This window comes from Pimephales promelas, chromosome 14 (assembly GCF_988280905.1).
Source record: "Pimephales promelas chromosome 14, fPimPro1.hap1.1, whole genome shotgun sequence".
Classification (NCBI taxonomy): domain Eukaryota; kingdom Metazoa; phylum Chordata; class Actinopteri; order Cypriniformes; family Leuciscidae; genus Pimephales; species Pimephales promelas.
Genome location: NC_142782.1, coordinates 35,900,918 through 35,926,023, shown reverse-complemented (window position 1 = coordinate 35,926,023; position 25,106 = coordinate 35,900,918). Strand labels below are relative to the sequence as shown.

General features: G+C 41.3%; 2 protein-coding genes and 1 long non-coding RNA gene across 5 annotated transcripts in view; 2 read left to right on the top strand and 1 right to left on the bottom strand.

Annotated features, from left to right (window-relative positions):
* Positions 1-806: 806 nt before the first annotated feature.
* On the bottom strand, positions 807-7,636 carry ap3s1 (adaptor related protein complex 3 subunit sigma 1). Of its 2 annotated transcripts, XM_039666221.2 has the most exons (7): positions 7,417-7,636; positions 5,895-5,986; positions 5,687-5,798; positions 5,520-5,591; positions 4,611-4,718; positions 3,426-3,467; positions 1,228-1,365 (listed from the first exon to the last, which is right to left on the bottom strand). In XM_039666221.2, exons 1-6 carry the CDS (start codon positions 7,621-7,623, stop codon positions 3,432-3,434), a joined length of 627 nt encoding a protein of 208 aa, XP_039522155.1. In that variant the 5' UTR covers positions 7,624-7,636; the 3' UTR covers positions 1,228-1,365; positions 3,426-3,431. The 2 variants fall into 2 exon arrangements, with proteins under 2 accessions (XP_039522154.1, XP_039522155.1); XM_039666220.2 differs by lacking the exon at positions 3,426-3,467 and having other exon boundaries at positions 807-1,365; positions 7,417-7,634.
* Positions 7,637-8,624: 988 nt separating this feature from the next.
* The window catches only part of commd10 (COMM domain containing 10), a 19,294-nt gene continuing 2,812 nt past the window's right edge, over positions 8,625-25,106 (top strand). Inside the window, exons 1-5 of one of the 2 annotated variants that reach the window (XM_039666225.2) lie at positions 8,625-8,952; positions 9,176-9,266; positions 9,467-9,574; positions 10,007-10,162; positions 11,836-11,943. In XM_039666225.2, coding sequence (XP_039522159.2) covers positions 8,924-8,952; positions 9,176-9,266; positions 9,467-9,574; positions 10,007-10,162; positions 11,836-11,943 — 492 coding nt within the window. In that variant the 5' untranslated portion in view covers positions 8,625-8,923. The remainder of the gene's footprint in view (positions 8,953-9,175; positions 9,267-9,466; positions 9,575-10,006; positions 10,163-11,835; positions 11,944-25,106) is intronic. The other variant, XM_089119951.1, reaches the window with a different exon arrangement.
* LOC120493995 (uncharacterized) overlaps positions 14,255-25,106 on the top strand; it is an 11,857-nt gene continuing 1,005 nt past the window's right edge. The window contains exons 1-6 of the long non-coding RNA XR_016146583.1: positions 14,255-14,900; positions 18,071-18,138; positions 18,249-18,317; positions 20,132-20,198; positions 22,019-22,116; positions 24,872-25,106. The exon at positions 24,872-25,106 is cut by the window's right edge and continues 1,005 nt beyond it. This is a non-coding gene — a long non-coding RNA (uncharacterized LOC120493995). The remainder of the gene's footprint in view (positions 14,901-18,070; positions 18,139-18,248; positions 18,318-20,131; positions 20,199-22,018; positions 22,117-24,871) is intronic.

Below are 25,106 nucleotides of genomic sequence, written 5' to 3'. Positions count from 1 at the left end.
TCAAAACTAAAATAATCATCAAAAGTGCTATTTTTCAATAATTGTAGCATATTTTCAGTTGTTTTTGTACAATCACATAGTCACAAAGTATCCTTAGTTTTCATAACTCAAAATAAGTGTTTTATCTAATATAAATGTTTCATTCACAGTAACTGCCATCACTATCAAACTTTTCATCTGCTTCTCTTTTCCATCAGTTTAACGCAACTGATCTTATGTTTTTCTCAGTGTTTTCGCTCAATTCTCCAGCGGCCCCAGTTGAGTTTGAGACCCCTGATCCAGACGAAGGTGTGTGTTGTACTGCATTGAGGTGCTGCTGACATTAATCGACTTTAGGGAAGGCTACTTTCCTTAGAAAATAGTTGGTAACAGTGCACACATATAATATAATAACCGCACGTGTGTGTGTTTGTGTGTGTGGTGATGAGAGGCGAATATGTCATTAAATGCTTTCCTAGAAATATAATAGAGAAACTGATGCGCTAAAAGTGCCCATGGCAAACATATAATAATTACTACAGTATTTTTGTTTAGCTTCCGTTAAAAACTAGCTAGAGAATAATTACATTAACGAGCAAATATCTTTCATTATTGTATCTGATTTCAGATGAGGAGGTTTATCAAAACCAGCACCATCAACATCTAGAAATGTATTCTTTATCTTTCATTTTTTCTGAAGTAAATGAAAAGAGGTCTGAGTTCCAGATGTGTGTATTAATAACTATCTACAATAAATAGTGTTTATGAAAGGTGTTGAATCTGAGTAAACTTAACTGAAGTATTTCATCAAACACCAAACAGCAGAGTTAGAGAAGAAAAAATAATTTGATACTTTATTTTGTTGCAAAAGGAAATCCATGCAGAGCCACAGCAGAACTACCGGCGTAAGAAAGACAAATCATATATAAATATACTCTGATTACATACGCAGATATATTATATAGGCATATACAGCATCATTAAGATATTTCCATACTGGAATGTTTGTTAGGAGTGATGATCTGAGCCCACACACACACACTCTTACTCACTCTCACACTCAATCACACACACACACACACACACACACACACACACACACACACACACACACACACGCACACCAACACTGCAGCGAGACACACAGAGGACAGAATCAAATAAATACTTCATGTACAGCCGCCTTCATCATCATCATCATCATCAGTGATGTCACAGCTGTAGTGACCAGTGTCCTTAGACTGGTGTGGCGCTGCTCTATTTAAAGGAGGGCAGGTTTGGCACTTTGATGCTGATGTCCCCGATGTTGATGTTCTTCGGCATCTCTGGCAGGTTCATGTTCTTGACGGCGGATACGGCGCGCGCTGGAGCTCCCGCGATCCCGGCCTGGACACACACAAACATACAGTTACACACACACACACGCGCGCGCGCGCACACGGCGGACGCTCCACAACACACAAGATGCAGACGCTCGTGATCAAAGCTGCGCATGCGTCACACACACGGGCGGGCGAGGGACAGTCACAGGGATCGCTGGGAGAAGAGTGTGGAAAGGGAATGACGGAAGACACATGACATGAGGAATGGGAAACACAAACCCTTCGAGACACAGACTCAACGACTTCACTTTCATTAATGACGTCATGTGATCCACTGGGTCGTTTCTCCTATATCGAGAGATTCGCTTCTGGAACAGGAACACATGTGGGCGGGGCTTGATTGTGTCTGTGGGGAACTGATTGGATGGTTGTGGTCTGCTATTGGCTGATCTCGTGTGAGTGACAGGTTGCCCCGCCCACATCATCAGAGATGCTGAAGAGGAACTGATTCTGATTCAACATTATTAAAATGTGCACTGATTAATCATTGATGATGAACACTGCAATATTCTATAACAATAGGAGTCGTCAGGTTTGGTCGCGTCACTAAGCGCAGGATTAGGCGGGTTAATCCGGGTCAGCTTCCCTGATCGAGATCCAATTAAACTCAGATTAATCATAATGTGACGTCAGAGGATCACAGCATCTTCTGCTCCACACACGCCTCGCCTCAGGAACTGCGGACATTTGTTCAAATGAAAGTTCAAATCCTTAAAAAGATCAAATAATCAATCAAAATCTTCAAACTGCTGCTCAAATGATTAAATAATGAATCTTCCGTAATGAACATTGACTTGCGTGCGCTTTGTTACGCGCTTAATTACGTTTCGTTACACGTTCCAAATTGTTCTGTTACACGCTTCGTTAAACGTTTCGTTACACATTTAATTGCACGTTTAGTTACACACTTCTACACGCTTCGTTACACACCTCGTTACATGGTTCCGTAAATGCTTCGTTACATACTTCGTTATACGGTTCGTTACAAACCTTGTTACACGCTTCGTTATACGGTTCGTTACACGCCAGGGTTTGTTCTAACGCCAGATTATATGAACACAAAGTAAGACTAGATAAAAATGAAACTAACTAGTACACACACAGGTAAAGACTGACCGACTGTGTGTGTGTGTGTGTGTGTGTGTTTGTCACTGTACAGTCTCAGATTAGCCCAATCTTCATCATCATCAGTCAGTGTTTACCTGGCGTCTGTTCAGCTGGAGCAGTGCATCATGGGACAGTGCTCACACACACACTGAACGGGACAGATGGGGATACACCAGCATGATCTACTGATCGACTATCTGTGCTGCGATCTACGGCTCGCCTCTCGAGACTCACACACACACACACACTCACACACACAGATCTGCGCTCTTCTACCGGAGATCCTGAGGACCGCGTTCCCACCGGCCGGGAGAAACCCCGCGCTCCTCACACACACACACACACACCAGCCGACGGGTCGGGATCGCGGAGTCCGTCCTGCTCACCGAGGCTGCGTTTATAAATCACTCTAATATGAGGATCTGATGATCAACACACAGTTATGATTATTATCAGTGTTGAAAGCAGGTGTGTGTACACTTTCTTTTCACAAAGTAAAATAAAATTAAAAAACATTCTTATAGACCGCAAACGATAGAGTTTAATGTTTCAAGAGCTTCTATTTCAGATAAATGCTGTTCTTTTGAAGAATCCTGAAAGGAAAGTCTTACACACACCTGTGTTCAACACTGATAATAATCATAAATGTTTCTTGATCATCAGATCCTCATATTAGAGTGATTTCTGGAGGATCATGTGACACTGAAGACTGGAGTAATGATGCTGGAAATCACAGGAATAAATTACACTTTAGAGAACAGATGATTGACACGATCAGATAAACGCAGCCGTGGTGAGCAGGAGAACATCTCCCGATCCCGTGAGTGACTGGCGGTGTGGCGTTTCTGAACATCTGTTGGGTCCGAGCCGGTTCTGACCAGTCGGAGTGTTTGCTGTGTGTGTCGCGCAGGGAGTGTGTCCTCAGGATCGCGTGTGATGTCATTGGGTGTGGCGTACCTGTGTCTACCTGTCCTGTCTGGGACACTGAAAGATAAACGTCTGCAGAAAGAGAGAAACGCAAAGAGCTGGAGACAGTCAGGAAAGAGTGAAGAGACACAGTTACAGCAGATCAACACACACACACACACACACACACTCAGATCACAATACACTTTAGCATTAAAGAGGACCTATGGCGTGTGATGATGTTCAGGCTCGACTAGAACAGGTTCTCCTGCTCGAATGTTGATTATTCTCCTCATATTCTCCATTGTTGCGGCTCCTCTCTTCCCAGTCTGTCAGTAACGCTCAGTTTACTTCCTGTCTCTATGAAGCCCCTCCTCCTGAAAAGCACACTGTGCTCTGATTGGTCGGCTGGAGGAGTGTGTTGTGATTGGTCAAGCGCTTTGAGTGTGTATGGAAAATGTCCCGCCCCTTTCCATAACCGCCAGTTTAACACACTACTAACTAACTCAACCAGGCCCCGCCCCTTTATTCTGTGCATTAATTATTATAATGAGGAATATTGTGACGTGTTCGTTCCTGGGAGAAACTGGAGCTTCAACATCACACACTAAACACAGATGAAGATGAGGAAAACACAATAGATCCTCTTAAAACTGTTGCAATGGTAACACTGGGATTGTTTGTATGTCCGTCACGTTCTGCATCGATTACAGTCAACAGAACTTACGGCTTAATCGTCACAGATGAATGTTTTGTCATTTTTGCCTTTCTTAGAGACATGACAGGATTGAAGAAGTCGAGTGTGTTGAAGAGTCATCAGCTCTGCAAGAAATCTTCATCAATCTTAAATATTAATCATTGCAAAGTTGAAATATGGCGTTTGTTCGTGACATTCCCTCCGAGTCGAGAGCTGGATAACGTCAGGCACAAATACACTGACACACAAACACACGCTGCTTCTCTCGTGGTTTGATGATGCGTGCGTGTGTGTGTGTGTGTGTGTGTGTGTGTGTGTGTGTGTGTGAGATGAAGATGATCGGAGCCTCGTGAGATGATGCAACGCAGTTCTGTTTGTTCCTCCCGATGGGAAAAGCAAGGAATCCCACAGACAGTCTTCAGTTTCAGCAGCAGACGTTCAGAACCAAGGCATCACAGAACGGCATTCTGGGACATGCGTTCCACACACACACACACACACACACACGCCTGCGCATGGACGGACACGTGTCGCCTCACCTCAGATTTCTCCATCTTGGTTTGCGCCTCCGCTTGCGTGATGATCTCGCTCATGTTGGTCTCCAGCACCATCCCGCCCATCACCATCTCCGCCAGGATGTTGTGAACCTGCAGGAAAGCCCAGTCTCCGTCATCGACACAACACACACCTCCCACCAACACACACCTCCCACCAACACACAACTCCCACCGCCTCCCCGCAGGAGATTACAGTCACAGGGAGGGTTCAAAGAGGACATATTTACAAATTCATCGAAATGTGGGCAGAGTCTGGGTGTGGGCGGAGTCAGGGGATGTGGGAGGAGTCTGGATGTGGGCAGTTTCAGGAGTGTGGGAGGAGTCAGATGTTTGCGGAGTCGGGGGGATGTGGGCGGAGTCTGTATGTGGGTGGAGTCAGGGGATGTGGGAGGAGTCCGGATGTGGGCAGAGTCAGGAGTGCGGGAGGAGTCGGATGTTTGCGGAGTCGGGATGTGGGCGGAGTCAGTGGATGTGGGCGCAGTCAGGGGATGTGGGAGGAGTCGGATGTTTCCGGAGTCGGGGGATGGGCAGAGTCGGGATGTTCGCGGCGTCAGGAGTGTGGGCGGAGTCAAGGGATGTAGGAGGAGTCTGGATGTGAGCGGAGTCAGGGGATGTGGGAGGAGTCAGGAGTGTGGGAGAAGTCGGATCTTTGCAGGGTCAGGAGTGTGGGCGGAGTCAAGGGATGTAGGAGGAGTCTGAATATGAGCGGAGTAGAGATGTGGGGAGATTCAGGAGTGTCGGTGGAGTCAGATGTTTGTGGAGTCGGGGGATGTGGGAGGAGTCTAGATGTGAGCGAGTCAGGGTTGTGGGCAGAGTCGGGATGTGGGCGGAGTCTAGATGTGAGCGGGTGCGATGGCGAGTGTATCGGGACTTTAGCGCTGGTTTCGTCACCTTGTCCATGTGGAAGATCAGGTCGAGCTCACACACGTTCTCGAAGCATTTGTCCAGCGTCTCCACGAACACCTGCGGACACAGAGAGAGTGATGCCAGTCACATGATCACCTCATCATCATCATCATCATCACACTGACCAATCAGCACGCGCGTCGCATCAACACCTGGATAAGGTCCAGAATGCCCAGCTCGCTCTCCGACGAGTCCACGCAGAACACGAAGTACAGGGTGGCGTAGTGTCGGTAGATCAGCTTGTTCTCCGAGCCGCCGATTAACCTGCACACACACACACACACACACACATGAGCCGTGACACATGTCACATCCCTGGAGAAACACGTGTGTGTGTGTGTGTGTGTGTGTGAGACTTACAATCCGCCCTCCAGGAAGTTGCACACGTTCTCGTCTCGTTTGGACACCAGATGAAAGGTTTCCCTGATGATCTGCTGTTCTGTGTCTTCAGTCTGCGGGAGCACACACACACACACACACACGCACACACACACACGCACACACACACACACACGCACACGCACACACACACACACACACGTTACCCTCATGCTTTTATACAAAGCCACTAACCCTGCAGTGAAAGCCAACATGAAATAAACCTGCATATTCTTATTTTTAATAGAATACTACAGTGATGAATGATTAATAATCCGACTGATCGTGTCGGGTCGCTCCATGACATCAGCACTAACACTCGTGTTTATTATGGAATATTGCAGAGTTCATCATCAATGATTTATGAGTGTGCTTTATTAGTGTTAATAATGTTGAATCAGAATCAGTTCCTCTTCAGCATCTCTGATGATGTGGGCGGGGCAACCTGTCACTCACACGAGATCAGCCAATAGCAGACCACAACCATCCAATCAGTTCCCCACAGACACGATCAAGCCCCGCCCACATGTGTTCCTGTTCCAGAAGCGAATCTCTCGATATACGAGGAACTTCACGGTCACGCATGTAAACTGCGTATAGTTAGTTGATGCACTGGAATCAAACCCATGACCTCATGATCTAAGTGAAGCGTGTGTGTGTGAGAGAGAGACAGTGTGTGTGTGTGTGTGACTCATGAACGCCACGCTGGCAGAATCTGCTGTTGGAGAGTCACACACACTCGTTACTGTAATCGCTGAAAATTAGGAACTGATTAATTCTGCTAAATTAACTCCTGTCGCGAGTGTGAAGCGAATCTGAGGCGCATTCCTCCGTCAGCTGATGTGGACATGTTAAACTCACTGAACACACACTCTCCTCACACACACACACACTCACACACACACACAGACCCGACTCGAGCTGTTACAGTCGCTGACCAGAGCATGAGGAGAGAGAAGATTAATCAGATCTGATAGTTTCAACATTCAGTAACATTAGTGAGTTTAGTGTGTGTGTGTGTGTGTGTGTGTGTGTGTGTAGCTGGCAGTGAAACAAACACCAGCAGGTCACAAGAGCTCATGAAAATGATAGTGTAACTCTAGCATGACCTCTGACCCCGATCACATGTCAACAGACAAAGAGCATCTCCTTTAATATTTCATAGGCTATGCTCAATGCGCACACACACGCACACACACACACACACACACACTCTCTCTCTCTCTCTCTCACACACACACACACACACACACACACACACACACAATTATTAGTCTAATCAATTTATGAAATATTCTTCCAACATCTGATTCTAATAATTCACATATATATTATATATATCTGTAATAACAACAACTTGCCGAATAATGTGTGTATCTGTCAGATCAGCTGATCAGTTATTCACACCAACACACATCTTTTCATACACAGTGACGTATAATGCAAAGAAAGACATGCTAACAACTAATATTATAACAATAATAATATGAGATTATTCACTCACGTAATGCTCGTAGAATTTCGACAGTCGTGGTTTGCCATGATTATTAAATATCAGGATGGCTTTGATCATGTTCAGCTCGAGTCCAGCTGCGGCCGGGCGTCGACGGTACAGGCGGAGATCGCAATAATCAATAAGTTTACTAATAATCGGAATCTGACACTCACGCGCACAGCAGAACGGTAGAGCGGAAGCTGTCAGCGCGCGCATCAGAGCGACTTCCGGTCCGTGCGAAGCCTCAGTGAGTGACGTGGCCACACTGTCAAAATAAAAGCCATGAAAATCTGATCCAGTGGTTCGGTTTCAGCTAAACATCTCTTAGTTTAAACTAAATATTATTATAATTTACATATAATTTATATAATTGAAATATAGAATACAAAATAGCTGTTCGAACTACGGAATCAGACTTCGGAACTCATTCAGCTGTTCATCAGCATTATGCATGTTAACTGTGTTGCTGTAGTGATCCATCTGTGGTTCAGTGACAATAAAACTGATTTGATTGTGATTTGATTTTTATAATTATTTAATAGAAACATATACATATGAAGAGTTCAGATGCAAAAGCCTCTAAGTGCCATTTGAAATTTTCTTCTAGATAGAATGATCATTTTTATCAAGCTTGTATATTTAAGTTCAGTAATTTCACTTAAATGGCAATGATAATTACCTATCTATTGTTATTTAAGTGAAATTACTGAACTTAAATATAGCCTACAAGTTTGATAAAAATCTTCATTAAAGAAGAAAATTTCAAATGGCATTTAGAGGCTTTTGCATCTGAACTCTTCATATGTACTTAATTATGTGATTTCATTTACGCCTCTTCAAATGAAACATATAGGACAAACTTTAGAAAGTTTGGCATTAACAGTATAATATTTCATCTATCTATCTATCTATCTATCTATCTATCTATCTATCTATCTATCTATCTATCTATCTATCTATCTATCTATCTATCTATCTATCTATTAAAAACTATATATATATATGTGTGTGTGTGTGTGTGTGTGTGTGTGTGTGTAATAACAAGCACAAGAAAAGAAATAAAATGAAAATGGTCGAACTAAATTCTTTAAATATCAAACAAAAGAAAAGCAGATAAGTGATAAGTCCGTGGGAAAACACTGTTCATTCGCGTCTGCCAGCGGCCGTGCGCTCCTCAGCCAATCACTGAACAGGGGAGACGCAGCGGGAGAGAGAGTGACAGGGAGAAGAGCTCGCGCCAGCAGGACAGAATGGGCAACATTTGGAGGTTACTGAGGTTTGTCCAAAAGTCCCTTAAATTGTCGCTAGTCACTTTATATAAAAAAATGTCGCTAAAGGGGTCTGAAAAGTCGCTAAAAATAGCGACAAAGGCGCTAAATTGGCAACGTGTGTAACTGTTGGAGTTGCTGACGCCGGTGGGCGTGTCCACGCGCTGACGTCACCGTCACGTGCCTGAGCGGTCAGGAAGTGTCTGTTGTTTCTGGACGCGAAAAGAAAGTAAACGAACGGATCAACGATGAGTTCCATAATCCCGGAGACACAGAGGTAAAGATGCACCTTTATTCGTATTCATGCGAAATTTATACATGAATCGATACGATCGCCATGTTTCAATCAATATCAATTTGTCTGACAGAGTAAATGTGTCTATCAATCAGTGCATCTGTAATGCTTCTTCTCCTCTTCATTTCATCTTCTCATCATCATCATCATCATCATCTTCTTCTTCTTCTTCTCCTCTTCTTCCTCCTCTTCTTCTGATCTGCAGCATTAAAGCGGCTGTGATTCACATCAACTCCATCGACAGCAGCAAGTTTTCGAAACTCCTGTCTCGGATTCTGCAGAAGCTCCACCTGAAGGTGTGTGTGTGTGTGTGTGTGTGTGTGTGTGTGCAGGAGCGCTCCTTCAGTGAGGAAGAGGAGGAGAAGCTGATGGTCGCTGTGTGTGTGTGTGTGTGTGTGTGTGTGTGCAGGAGCGCTCCTTCAGTGAGGAAGAGGAGGAGAAGCTGATGGTCGCTGTGTGTGTGTGTGTGTGTGTGTGTGTGTGTGTGTGTGTGCAGGAGCGCTCCTTCAGTGAGGAAGAGGAGGAGAAGCTGATGGTCGCTCTCTCTCTGGAGAAACACACTCTTCAGCTGCTGCTGGAGGCCGTGTCCTTCATCCTCGAGCAGGTGCTGCACACTCTTCCTCTTCATGCATTATTACACTCATAAAACCTTCCAATCAACAAAATCTACATCTGTTCTTCCTCCGAAAGCATCTCACCTGATATCCGTCACAATAGAGAAGAAAAGGCCAGTTTAAAGGGGTAGTTCCCCCAAAACTGTAATTTAGCCCGTGATTTACTCCTCCTCACGTCATCCTAGAGGTGAATGACGCTCTTCTTTCAGACGAACACAATCTGAATTCATCAGAGTTAAATTAAAACATGTCTTGGCTTTTTCCAAGGTTGGGAGTGAGTGCTGTTTCTGTTACGAAGTCCATGAAAGTGCATCTATGATTGATTTTAAAGCTGATGCTGCAAATGAGTGTTTTGACCCTGTTACAGTGTGAAAGACACACACATCTCCAGTGTGTAACGGAGTTGTGTGTGTGTTGTCCAGGCCGTGTATCACAGTGTTAAACCGCTGGCGCTCAGACAGCATCTGGAGAACATCAGCCTGGCGCCGGAGAACGCAGAAGTCTTCAGTCAGGTCTGGGCTTCAGCTGGGCCAGAAGTGCTGGAGAAGATCCGACACGGGATATTTGCCCCGGAGAAGGTCAGTCCTCCTCAGTTCTCCTCAGTTCTCCTCAGTTCTCCTCAGTTCTCCTCAGTTCTCCTCAGTTCTCCTCAGTTCTCCTCAGTTCTCCTCAGTTCTCCTCAGTTCTCCACAGTTCTCCTCAGTTCTCCTCAGTTCTCCTCAGTCCTGCTCAGTTCTGCTCGGTTCTGCTCAGTTCTCCTCAGTTCTCCTCAGTTCTCCTCAGTTCTCCTCAGTTCTCCTCAGTTCTCCTCAGTCCTCCTCAGTCCTCCTCAGTTCTCCACAGTTCTCCACAGTTCTCCACAGTTCTCCTCAGTCCTGCTCAGTTCTGCTCGGTTCTGCTCAGTTCTCCTCAGTTCTCCTCAGTTCTCCTCAGTTCTCCTCAGTTCTCCTCAGTCCTCCTCAGTCCTCCTCAGTTCTCCTCAGTTCTCCTCAGTTCTCCTCAGTTCTCCTCAGTCCTCCTCAGTTCTCCTCAGTCCTCCTCAGTCCTCCTCAGTTCTCCACAGTTCTCCACAGTTCTCCTCAGTTCTCCTCAGTTCTCCTCAGTTCTCCTCAGTTCTCCTCAGTCCTGCTCGGTTCTGCTCGGTTCTGCTCAGTTCTCCTCAGTTCTCCTCAGTTCTGCTCAGTTCTCCTCAGTCCTCCTCAGTCCTCCTCAGTTCTCCTCGGTTCTGCTCAGTCCTGCTCAGTTCTCCTCAGTCCTGCTCAGTTCTCCTCAGTTCTCCTCAGTTCTCCTCAGTTCTCCTCAGTTCTCCTCGGTTCTCCTCGGTTCTCCTCGGTTCTCCTCAGTCCTCCTCAGTTCTCCTCAGTCCTGCTCAGTTCTCCTCAGTCCTCCTCAGTTCTCCTCAGTTCTCCTCAGTTCTCCTCGGTTCTCCTCAGTCCTGCTCAGTTCTCCTCAGTTCTCCTCAGTCCTGCTCAGTTCTCCTCAGTTCTCCTCAGTTCTGCTCAGTTCTCCTCAGTTCTCCTCAGTCCTGCTCAGTTCTCCTCAGTCCTCCTCAGTTCTCCTCAGTCCTCCTCAGTTCTCCTCAGTCCTGCTCAGTTCTCCTCAGTTCTCCTCAGTTCTCCTCAGTTCTCCTCAGTTCTCCTCGGTTCTCCTCAGTCCTCCTCAGTCCTGCTCAGTTCTCCTCAGTTCTCCTCAGTTCTGCTCAGTTCTCCTCAGTTCTCCTCAGTTCTCCTCGGTTCTCCTCAGTTCTCCTCAGTTCTCCTCAGTCCTGCTCAGTTCTCCTCAGTTCTCCTCGGTTCTCCTCGGTTCTCCTCGGTCGGTTCTCCTCGGTTCTCCTCGGTTCTCCTCAGTTCTCCTCGGTTCTCCTCAGTTCTCCTCGGTTCTCCTCGGTTCTGAGAGTACACACAATGGAAACACGCCACATTTCACCACATTTGCATGACAAGGTTTTTTAGGTGATTCGAAAAAGACTCTCACACATGAATTATGTTGAATATCTGTCAGCTGTTCAATTGAACTCCACAATTAGATAATAGCAGTTTAGCTCAAGCAATGCTTCATGTTGTTCAGTGTGTGTGTAAAAAGAGCAGAAAACACACTTCAGCTCAAAGTGGAGGAATCATTGTTACTGTAGTCACTGGATGAAGAAGATTTGGCTGGAATATGGCACAGTTTACTTTATTTTGCTCTCCTCACTTACACAAATCAACTATAGTGTCCTGATCATAACGTGTGTGTTCCCGTGTGTGTTCAGCTGGATCAGGTGTCGTGGCAGCTCAGTCTTCTCATGGCCCGATCGGATCAGAGCCGACTGAAAGAGCCTCACGCCGTCATCAATCTGGGGCTCCGGGCGGAAGACGAGGTAAAGAGTGTGTGTGTGTGTGTGTGTGTGTGTGTGATTGCAGTGTATCTCCTCTGAGCTGCAGTTTGTGTGTGCGTCAGATGGTGGCGCTGTTGCTGTGTATTTAAAACTGAGAAGCAAACACTTCAGAAGTGTGTTTTCAGATGAAGACACACACTGAGCATCTGGTTCGATTGCTGACATCATTTCCTGTCTGTAACGATCGGTGAGAATAGTGTGTTTATGTGCTGTTCATGACCTCTGACCCCTGAAGCCCTTCAGTTCAGCACTGACAGAACTGGTGACATTTGATAATGAAATAGATTTCCAGTGGTGTTTTATCTAAATGAGGGCAAATAATTATATTCTTATTAGACGCATGCGTCATATTTGATGTCAAATTCATACATTTAATCAGCAAATATCAATGTGAACGCTAGAGGCTGTTAACAATCAGATGAAAACATTAATGTTTTTAAAATGAAATACTTTAAATATGAAACCGAAGCTCCAGCAGGGGGCAGCAAGTCAAAGGCTTAATGAGTGAATCACAGAGTTCGAACAGCTGATTCAAGTGAATCATTGACTCGTTCGCACACTGATTCAAGTGAATCATTGACTCGTTCGCACACTGATTCAGTCACTCAGAGAATCAGTGGTTCTGTTGCAGGTTTGATAGAAACTACTTTTTTTGGGAAAAACAGACAATTTTGTATCTAAAAACTCACATTAACTTGTTTATTGAACTGTTGTATAAAATAATCACATTTAGATTTAGGCCAGATATCGAGTTCAGGGCCGTGAAGCAGTTTCAGGACGTGTTGTTGCACAGACAGAGAGTGTGTGTGTGTGTGTCTCCTCGCGGTGTTCCTCTCCTCCGCTCGGCTCATCCATTATTAAAGCTCGTCTGAGGTTGTTTACCTGTTTATGCGGAGAGAAGTGTGTCTTATATAATCCAGGACTTCTGGGACGTTCAGGCGCTCTATTCTGAGCTTCATAAACATCATAAACCATATCCATACACACCTTCAGTTCCGGCTTCCTCTGTTCGGGTTTGATGCTGCGATCGGGATTTGTTTCGGATAAATCTAACGTTTGACATGGAAGTTTATTGAACCGTTAGACTGAAAGGTTTGCATGTGTGTTTATGTTTTGTATCATTTTCATACACTTTTATGACTCATATAGTCTGATATAGAGAGAATATGGAGGATAAACAGAGCAGAGCAAACACATCCTGCAGATGAAGAGTACACACACACACACACTCACTCACACACACACACACACACACACACACACACACACCGGCTCTGAGGATGTGGTTTATTCTAATACAGGAAACACACTCGCCGCATCTTTACTAAACAAATGAGGCGCTTTCCCTTCAACGGCCGCTAGAAACCCACAGGGAAGAGTTTACATGAGCAGTGTGTGTGTGTGTGTGTGTGTGTGAGTGTGTGTGTGTGTGTGTGTCAGGATCATCCAGATCTGTGTTCTCGTCAGACAGATCAATCATATTACAGGATGTTTCTCTTTAGGAACACACACACACACACACACACACACGTCAGTAACGAATGAATCATCGTTAGTGTGAGCGAGAGAATCACTGATTCAGGATCAGAAACACGGACTGTCAGATGATGATTCAGTGTTCGGGAACATGTGATTAATATTTGTGTGTGAGTGTGAGAGAAAGAGAAAGTGTGTGAGTGTGTGTGTGTAAAAGAGAGAGTGAGTGTGTGTGTGTGAGTCTGTGTGTGTGTGTGTGTGTGTGTGTGTGACACTCGTCATCATGTGATCCGCTTCTTGCTGCGCTTGTGATCAGTTTTAGGAGAAACAGTGTTTGTGCTGATAATAAAAGTGTAAACATGACAGAAGTGTAGGTTTACTGATTTACTGAACGAAACATCATTTATTTTACAGAAACTAAATATTGTATAAAATAATTCGAGTCGTGAAGTTGCTAGAAAAGCCGTTCATGTGTTTGTGAAGTCGAGATCAGGAACGTCTGATTTGGTAACGGTGTGTGTTCAAGCTTTCCACTGATTGGCAGTTTGTGATGATTATTGAAGTGTGTGTGAGATGCCATCGTCGGGGAACGTCTGAGTGACAGTTAGATGAGATATTAATGGGTTAATTAATCAATATATGCGCTTTATGAGTTTGTCTAAATGAAGAGCGTGACGTGAGTCGTCAGATGTTGGTCTGCCATGTGTCGACTTCCTTCATGAAGCGATTTACAGCTAAAAATACTGTAGATGCGCAGCTGCTGTACTGAGAGTGTGTGTGTGTGTGTGTGTGTGTGTGTGTGTGTGTGTGTGTGTGTGTGTGTGTTTGTTTTTGTGGTTTACGAGGACATTTGACCTGAATACGCACCGGCACTATGGGGACATTTGGGTTTACGAGGACAGAGGCCATGTCCTCATAATTCCGACAGTGTAAACGCCATCTACGATGTCCCAGATGCTCCCTCTCAAAGTTTGGCGCCATGTCTTTATATACCACAAAACCCTGAAATTTTACCATACACAGTGTATCCCTGATTTCGCGAGTGTCGCCCCTGTAGCCAGGTCCCGGTATTACACCCGCGTCATCAAAAATTTGCATGTTTTACACAAGTGTATGCTTCGAGGCCTGTGATTGGACAGATCGGTACCGGTAGGCGGGAAATTGCGAAAACACAATGGCGCCGGTGGGCGGAGCTTCATTCAGCGTCAGCATAGTCTTTATAACAAGCAACTTAATGCAAAATAATTATTATTTAAGTATTTTTGCCTGTAATTTATTAATTGTGGATTAATTGTATGATAAATAAATAAATAAAACCCTGTTTATATTATGATAAGTTAGACGTAACTTAATCAGGTCACGGTCGTCACGGTCACTTCCTGTTTGAACGAAAGACAAACTCTGGACCTGAAAGGACCGAAAGGACATATCTGGACCCGATGAAAGCAACTGTTATGTGTTAGGTAAGTTATAATGTTGTTTAATTGCTTCTCTAATAGCACCTGGGTCTGTTTGGCTTGTTTGTGATGTCCTGTAGGCTCTTTGCTGCTCGTTTTACAGTTAGAAAGCAGCTAGCGCGTGATGCTAACGGAGCTAGCGGACTTTTAAGTTAGTGATTCTGTTTACAGACTGACATGAGGGAATCAGCGATGCTTGTGTCATTTTAAACTCGTTTTAGATTGAACTTTAATTGTAACTGCTACCTTTAATGATCACATAAAATAGTCTAGCCTTCATAATAACGCGTTGTCATGACTACAGTCTGTGTTTTTTACCCAGTACAGTATATTACTACAGTTATGCTTACATTAAGAAACATGTGCTCTTATCACTCCTGACTATAATTCAATATACTCTGAATATTAATATAACTGTCAGTCTGATTAAGTCTTATTAATACTGTCACTATTGCCTGTAATTTATCAATTGTGAATGCAATTTATTAAATGAATAGTTATGTTCAATTAACATATTCCTTAAATATCATATAATAAAGTATGAAAATAACTTGAATGCCGTTTACCATAATTTATCGATTTATTTAAAACAAACTTGTTGAATAATATGTCAATAGGTCAGGATTACTCCAGGGCAGATTCAGCCATCATTATAAAGCTGAATTCAGTGTTTCCATGCTTAAGTGACACTGTTTAATAAAGCTGTGTCAGGTACATGATATGTTATTTACAGTTACTTGTTTTATTATTAAAGGTTAAAAATGACCCAATGTAATAGACAGGCACGATATTGCAAAAAACTGATATTGCAATATTTGTTGTTGTTTTTTTCTACAATACATAATGCAACATATAAAAAGCAATTTCTACAAATGACTTAAATAGCTCTATTTGGCAATAATGAATCATTCTAGAATGATTGGCGTGATTTTGTTGGGGTTTGTATCTGTATAGAAAAAAATAAGCATAGATAAAAAAAATGTAACAAGGATGTGAAATAATCAGTGGCTCATATTTTCCAGGTAAGTCTAGCAACATTTAGGTACTGAAATTGAGTAAATAACTGTAAAATAACACTGCATCATCTTTAGGTTATGCATGTATAGCCTGACTTCACATATGCCTAATACTGCAGTGTCACTAGACTCACTACCACAGATAGGTATGAATGATAAAGCAATATATTGTGCAGCCCTACAGATTAATGTTCAGGGCTTTAGTGCATCACATTACATGCGTGTTCATTACAGTATGTCAGGTTGTGTGTAGCTTTACACCTGGTTTATGAGGACACAGTTTTATGAGGACATCATAAGAACATGTTCCTGATGTTTGACTTGACTGGAGAATCTGTGTGTGTTGTGTAAGTTTGACAGAATCCTGGTCTATGAGGACACAGTTTTACCAGGACACAAATATGGAATATTAGGATCGATACTGATATACTGACTGACCCATAATTCACGGCTCATTTTGTCAAAAGGTCAGGATTACTCCAGGGCAGATTCAGCCATCATTATAAAGCTGAATTCAGTGTTTCCATGCTGAAGTGACACTGTTTAATAAAGCTGTGTCAGCTACATGATATGTTATTTACAGTGTTGATTTTACTTGTTTTATTATTAAAGGTTAAAAATGACCCTATGTAATAGATCGGCACGATATTGCAAAAAACTGATATTGCAATATTTGTTTTTTCTACAATATACGTATAATGCAATATAAAAAGCAATTTCTACAAATTACTTAAATAGCTCTATTTGGAGATAATTAATCATTCTAGAATGATTGGCGTGATTTTGTTGGGGTTTGTATCTGTATAGAAAATAATAAATGGAAAGCATAGATAAAAAAATTTAACAAAGATGTGAAATAATCAGTGGCTCATATTTTCCAGGTGAGTCTAACAACATTTAGGTACTGAAATTGAGTAAATAACTGTAAAATAACACTGCATCATCTTTAGGTTATGCATGTATAGCCTGACTTCACATAGGCCTAATACTGCAGTGTCACTAGACTCACTACCACAGATAGGTATGAATGATAAAGCAATATATTGTGCAGCCCTACAGATTAATGTTCAGGGCTTTAGTGCATCACATTACATGCGTGTTCATTACAGTATGTCAGGTTGTGTGTAGCTTTACACCTGGTTTATGAGGACACCGTTTTATGAGGACATCATAAGAACATGATGTTTGACTTGACTGGAGAATCTGTGTGTGTTGTGTAAGTTTGACAGAATCCTGGTCTATGAGGACACAGTTTTACCAGGACACACATATGGAATAGTAGGATTGATACTGATATACTGACCCATAATTCACAGCTCATTTTGGCGAATACCAATATCAAAAACTATTTGTGCTTGTTAGATTAAATGTAATCATTGAAGAAGTTAAAAAATAGTAACCTCAGTTGAAATTGGCTTTCAATAAGTAATAATAAAATTTGTACTTGTTTGTCTTTATATATATATATATATATATATATATATATTATTTGCTCTTCTTTCTTTTTTTCAGATGATAACTGATAAGACCATGTTAATGTAATAATTGAGTTATTCCTTAAAGAATAGAACAGATTTCAGTTCCTCAGAAACAGATTGTTATCAGTCACTGAATTATGATTGTGTGTATAAGAAGTGAGTCATGATCACGTACTGTATTTCTAGCACAGGCGCAATGTCTCGTATTATATCACTCTCATACATAAACATACTTAAACTCAGGGTGCCATCCAAATGTTTCTAGTTACCAGTGTCCTGGTAAAACTACTGTCCTCATAGACCAGACTTCTGTCAAACTTACACAACACACTGAGATTCTCCAGTCAAGTCAAACATCAGGAACATCTCATCTCATCTTATGATGTCCTCATAAAAAAATGGTGTAAGACACGTGACATTCTTTAATGAAAACACTTGTAATGTGATGCATAAAATCCATTAAAATTACCTTGGCTAACATTTAAATATTGAAATGTTTTGTAATCTTGTATATTATCTCAAATCAATATTTCATGTGGAAATAAGTATTGATAGGTAGCTGTGTATCGGGACCCTGATTATTATTAACTGGCTGACTACATTGTCCTTATATATTATTTATGATTTTTTTAAACTCTTAGGTGAAGTGTTCTGTATGTAACGCTTTATTTCATATTTTCAGATGAGCCATAAGACCCAGTTGTCCTCAGGCAGTGATGATTATGTGCTCTGACTCTGGGACTGCACGAGGTAAGTGAGAGTTGTGCTGGAAGAGAATGAGCAAACGAAGCAGACACATTGTGAGATCTAGTGTTCACATATTTACACCAGTGTTTCATGTCTACTTTTATGTTTTGTAGACTCCCAGTGAGGTTGATCGCTCCACTCTCGAAATCAACACTCGAAATCAAGTCGGAGATGAACAGAAGGTATTGTTTTTTGTTTTTTTTATTTTTGGAAATCAAATTAGGGATACACAGATATGAACATTTGGGCCGAGTTCAATAACTGATCATTCTTTATATTTAAAAGCCGAGATCTGATATATTGGCAAATTGTATATACTTTGAAAGGCCTAATTACAAAAACGAAACGATCATCATTAAAAGCCAATCTCCCAAACACTTCAACATGAAACAAACAAATACAGTACAGTAGCCTAGTTTGAACCAGTGAGGAATTAATTAACTTTAAAATTTATTTTACATTCATATTTCCATTCACTTTTTTGAAAAAAATGTTAGTGTCTTGTTAGTATTAGTTAACATTAACTAACAATGAACAATAGTTCTACAGGATTTATTAATCTTTCTTAAAGAGCCATTAAACCCCAAACCAAATTTTCTGAGATTTTAACAGAGGTATGTGTGTTGAACACCATTGAAGACAATGTTAGCATCTGTTAGATTTAATAGTAGGGTTAAAATGGTTAAATTTAAGGGGTATTTTTCCACTTTTTTCGTCTTCCAGTTTTAAAATCTTCATCGTGGCAGTGCGGTGTTAGTGCGTTGATGACGGAGAAACATCTCCGAGTGTTGTTCTTTGCTCGGGTTTTAACAAAAAGGAAACGTTCAAATCGCTTAAAACCATAGACTGTAAAAGAAATGGCTGAACGATGGCTGAAAAAAAAGTACTAGTTATGAATAATAACGCATCAGTGTTTTTTAAACATGTAGAACTTTTTAATATTAAACATTTGAATATTACAGTAAACATCTTTAATATTTCTGTTTCAAATAGCGTTGTGTTTGAGCTGTGCTAAAGCTTAAGAGCTGAAGGAACACCCATAAACTGAAGCTTTATTAGATGGTTTTAGCTCAACGGAACACAGCCTATATATGATTGATTAGATATACAAAATCATGCAGACATTAACTTGAGAAAAGTTATATAGTGAAACTCCTGTTGTGGATGAAACAGCAGCTAAACCCAAAGAATTCACAAAGTTTTTAATGCAGTAGTTTGCTCATTATAATGTTATGTATATGACAGTCCCAATCATAGTTATTATTGTTCTGCTTTGCTGTTTGAGCGCATGTGCTAAAGGAGATGATCACCGCTAGGCCTACAGTGAAGCGCTTTACTGCAGCGATCATTTACTCAGCCAAATGATTTCTATATGAGATAAAGTATATATATATATATATATATATATACATATACATATAACAAAATAAAAGAGATCACAGATTTGTGATTCAAACTGTTCACAACCATCATGGGGAACAGCGCACATCTGAAGCTGAAGGACATAATCCATTATTCATCAGTGTTAATCAACCTAATTTTCCTATCGAATTGACAACGATAACATTAAAAATTTATTTTCCAATACTGATATGGAGCCCTATATATCATACATCTCTGAGTGGTTATGACCATATATCTATAGGGTTTTAACTATATACAGTTTAACTCCTCACAGTTGTGTATATACATGATCACAACTTGCGTATGTCACCCTGTTTTAAAACTGAAGTCCCTATTCATCTCATTAATTTGATCACTATTAATACTAAGTGGTTTGAAATGTACCATCATGCCTGAATTTGTTTTGGCATGATCAGCCTTCTTTTGCTCAAGTATATCATTGATAATGTGAAATTGTTTTAATCTTATGTTTTATGACCGTGATCAGTCAGTGTTGATGGAGTCAAGTATCTGTGCTGCTTCATTTGGAGAATCTCTGAGTCCTTTGTCTTTAGTAGAATGTTAATTTTTTCTTTCTTTACCTTGCTTTCAGATGAGCCCTGAGAAGGACCATATCAGATCATCATTGGAGGGTCAAGAGTCAAGACTGTGTTGACATGGTAATAAAAACAGCATTGCATCATTTTAGAAATTGCTAGTCTAGTAAGATCTTTATCACATCATATTTTTTTTTTTACACCTGAGGCCTGTACCATGATGCTGATCATCAACTTTCTCTGTCAACTCAGGCTTTGATCCTGAGTTTAGGTGTGACATCAGTAGCCAACAGCCAATCACATGCTGAGAAAGAGAAACTCATTCAAAACTGAAATTCATTTCTCGCAAGAGAAGCAGCACAATTCACTTATTAAATAGAAATATTAAAATATTAAGAATTTAAACAAATTTACACAACAAGAAAAAAAATATCTGTCTATGAAAGAGGACAACTAAAAGAAAAAGACTTGTCACTGTATATCAGTGCAAGTAAAAGTTGTGAAGTTTTATAGCTTCATATTTTTATAGCTATAGCATTTTATAGCTTTATCTATTGATTCTAAAGTATATTTATGTTACCTTTTATATATTTATTTATTCATTTAAAATCTGCATTGTAGTTGATGAACTAAAATTGTACATGTGTGATAGATTAAGGGAATAATAATTTCTAAATCATACAAATTTATTATTCTAAATAAACATTACTAAAAATTACTAAAAGACTTTCATGGTGCCTTAAACCCAGGGTTGGCGCAAAGTAAACTGAAACATAGCTGGCTAGCCACCTAAACCAGCTTCATGGTAAAGGCCCCGGGTCATTTCATTGTCAAAACAATTCCATTTACACCTGGCCACATAAATGTGTTCACAAAACGGATATAAATCCGAATCTTCAAATCCCACGCTATATCAGATTTAAAGGTGTTCACGTCATTGAAAGCAACCACTATGAGCCACATTTTATGTATCGTCAGCTAATTTTAAGATCAATAGAGAGAGAGTAACATCTGCACTGGTAAAATCATCAAGATGACTCTGTTGATCATCTGTGACTTTAGTTTTCAATTGGTATTTTGCGCATCAGAATGCTGAAGAGATACTCAGCTACTCATCTGTAGTGATGCGTGTTGCAGAAGCACTGTCATATCTCACTATAACATGTCATTATAGCCTCTTAACTGTTTATTATTTGGCATTTTTTCGGAGTCAAATTTATACAGTGTTACCATTTATTACCTTTACTCTAGTGACCCACCACAGTTTGATCCAAATGAACCAAAAATATTTGTCTGTGTTTATTTTATATTATATCATATTTCTTTTAAATATTATTTATTTTTGGCAAAGCATCTCTCAAACAAACTAAAATCAAAAGTACAACATGGTTTATAGCGCCCTTATCAAATGGCAAAAGTCGATAATTAAGCAAGTGCTGAAGAGCACACTTTACTCGCTCGATCAGCTCATGATCTGCCTTTTTCCACGCCCCGTTTCTCAGGGAATGAATGCAGTGAACTCCATCTCTGAGTTTAACATGCATTTGGCACGCAACCAGCACCAGTTACATTATTTTCACATTCGCATTATATCCACATTTTTTGTGGTAATAAGATTTTGTAATAAGATGCGTTTATAAACCTGTTTTCACTGAAACTGCAGGTTTCTGCCAGTATAACAGCTTAAGTGACGAAATTAAGAAAGTATTATAACCTCCTATTGTAAAATAATATACGCATTATAAAATATTAATTTTTCATTGACAGTTTTAGAATATTACGGTCTTAGCGATAATTCGAATAATAGGCATCTTAGTGAAGTATTATAGTTTTTATTAATATTATTATTATTAAACGGCGTAATTTTTCATGTTTCGTAAATGACATCTGAATACAGGTTAAACTGAAGATGTTCTTGTTTTAAATGTCTCTTTTTCTCTTAGATGAGATCAGTGTGACGGATTCTGCTGCCAGTGATCCTGATGGAAGCGGTTCTGGAGGAGATGTTCCTGCTGGAGCTGCAGCGTCTCTAGTTATGTTGGTATGTGTCAACTAATGCTGGGTACACACCAAAATAATTTTTACATCTTATAAGATTTTCAAAATGTGATAAGATTTTCCAAAAATCCTAGATTTAACCATTTTGCTCCTATAGTTTTGCTCCACACACGAACAGGTTTTTAACCAGAGTCTCGACTGTGAGCACAAAATCTCGCAAGAGTTCAGAATACAGAATACAGAATAGTTTTTGGAAAGGTTTTACATAACACGTTGTATAAACATTCGTGCTGTTGCCACAAATCTAGCTGATCCTCCATCTCTGCTGTCCACAACAATTTCACTTTGTGCTGCGCCATGACTGCGTTTGTTATGGGTGTCGAAATGAATCGTTTCTACGATGCATTGTGATGCGGACGAGGACGATTTGGTATCGGTTCAGTAATAGACCATAACCGGTTATAATGCACTGACGCTTTTTTCTGACGTCATTTATCACGTATGTGCTTTGTTGCGGTAGCATACACTGGCAGAGGGAGGCGAGTCCCCCCGAGTGCGAGTCAATAAAACTACTTTAAAAGCCAACTACTTTAAAAGCCTACATCTGGCCACATTTGGCTTTTATGAACAAAACTCGGTAAGACCTGGAGAAGACACGCGCTGTGTGCGCTCATGTCACGCACACAGATTATGCAGGATGTAATACCACTAACTTGATAAACCGTGTTAGCCGTGTGCACCCGAGCTGTTCTTGCTTGCAGATTCACTGCTTTAGAGTAAGATGAGCTCCAATGTCACCCGAATCCACAGCCAAACACACATCATCCACACGCCCTAATAATGCTCTCTAACTTAAATATCCGCACCCAATGGTCAAATTAAAATTATACTGTGTTGCGTATATAACTGGCTTAATTGTTTTGAGCCAGTTGTATACATTGAAAACAATTATAAACGCAACACTTTTTGCCCCCATTTTTCATGAGCTGAACTCAAAGATCTGAGACTTTTTCTATGTACAGAAAAGGCCATTTCTCTCAAATATTGTTCAAAAATATGTGTTAGTGAGCACTTCTTCTTTGCCGAGATAATCCATCCACCTCACAGGTGTGTTTTAGGCTGGCCACAATAAAAGGCCGCTCTATAATGTGCAGTTTTATCACACAGCACAATGCCTCAGATGTCGAAGTTTTGAGGGAGCGTGCGATTGGCATGCCGACTGCAGGAATGTCCACCAGAGCTGTTGCCCATGAATTGAATGTTAATTTCTCTACCATTAGCCGTTTCCAAAGGTGTTTCAGAGAATTTTCCAGCACATCCAACCGGCCTCACAACCGCACACCACGTGTAACCACATCAGCCCAGGACCTCCACATCCAGCCTCTTCTCCTACAAGACTGAGACCAGCCAACCGGACTGCTGCTGCAACAACCGGTTTGCATAGCTGTCAGAAAGTGTCTCAGGGAAGCTCATCCGCATGCTCGTCCTCCTCATCGGGGTCTCGGCTGGACTGCAGTTCATCCTTGTAACCGACTTGAGTGGGCTAATTCTCACATTCGATGCCGTCTGGCACTTTAGAGAGCTGTTCTCTCCACGGATGAATCCCGGTTTTCACTGTACAGGACAGATGGCAGACACCGTGTATGCCGTCGTGTGGATGAGCGGTTTGCTGATGTCAACGTTGTGGATCGAGTGGCCCATGGTGGCGGGAGGGTTATGGAATGGGCAGGCGTATGTTATGGACAATGAACACGGGTGCATTTTATTGATGGCATTTTGAATGCACAGAGAGACCGTGACGAGATCCTGAGGCCCATTGTTGTGTCATGTTGCAGCATGTTAACGCACGGCCCCATGTTCCTGGAAGCTGAAAACATCCCAGTTCTTGCATGGCCAGCATACTCACCGGATATGTGACCCATTGAGCATGTTTGGGATGCTCTGGATCGGCGTTTAAGACGGTGTGTTCCAGGTTCTGCCAATATCCAGCAAATGGACCAACACTGGACCAACATTACACACTCCACAATCAACAACCTGATCAACTCTATGCGAAAGAGATGTGTTGCACTGCGTGAGGCAAATGGTGGTCACACCAGAGACTGACTGAGGGTTTTTTGACCCCCCAATACAGTAGAACTGCACATTTTAATGTGGCCAGCCTGAGGCACACCTGTGCAATAATCACAGTCTAATAGTCTAATCAGCATCTTGATACGCCACACCTGTGAGGTGGATGGATTATCTCGGCAAAGGAGAAGTGCTCACTAACACTGATTTAGACGATATGTGAACAATATTTGAGAGAAATGGCCTTTTGTGTACATAGAAAAAGTCTTAAATCTTTGAGTTCAGCTCATGAAAAATGGGGGCAAAAACAAATGTGTTGCGTTTATAATTGTTCAGTGTGTGTGTGTGTGTATATATATATAATGCTATAGTGTTTCAGTAGGTAATATCAGATTACATTTCTTAACATTTCTTTTGTCATTAATTGTAATAATCAGTCAATAATCAGTTATCAATAATCAGATATTTGCACTATAGTGTGCACCTTTTCTAGAAGAACATTAATGGAGTCAGTGTTGCACCAACATTGTAATTCTGGCCGATACCAATACGTTGATGATGTTCATGTTGGTCTAAAACTTTAAAAGCATCTGTTTAACACAACATTTCATCTGAATGTCATTTGAAATGTATTTTTTAGATATCAGATGTAAAACCAGTTTTAAGCTCTAGATACAGGTTTGAGTTACATCTGAGTTTCTGATCAGTATATAACTGATTTCTTCCAGGTGTTCAGAAGATGCCCATCGAGAAAACCACTGACGTGCCTCAAGGTACCCGAGGTTTAAATTAGAATATGACCATCTAGTAAGCTTTATCTATGAGAGCTCATGTACTTACAAAGCATGTTGTATTCTGTACAGAGAATGAGAGTGAGGAAGAAATTGAAAACCTTGTGGAAAGGACAAAAAGTGTGCTGGTCAAATGCTGAAGTTACAGCTGCAATTAAACATGTTAAGGCAC

Coding starts and splice junctions, on each gene's coding strand:
- ap3s1 (XM_039666220.2), bottom strand. CDS start 7,623: ATGCGCGCGCTGACAGCTTCCGCTCTACCGTTCTGCTGTGCGCGTGAG. Junction 5,592..5,686: donor GCATTCTGGACCTTATCCAG/GTGTTGATGCGA, acceptor CTGTGTCCGCAG/GTGTTCGTGGAGACGCTGGA. Junction 4,719..5,519: donor TGATCTTCCACATGGACAAG/GTGACGAAACCA, acceptor GCTTTCCTGCAG/GTTCACAACATCCTGGCGGA.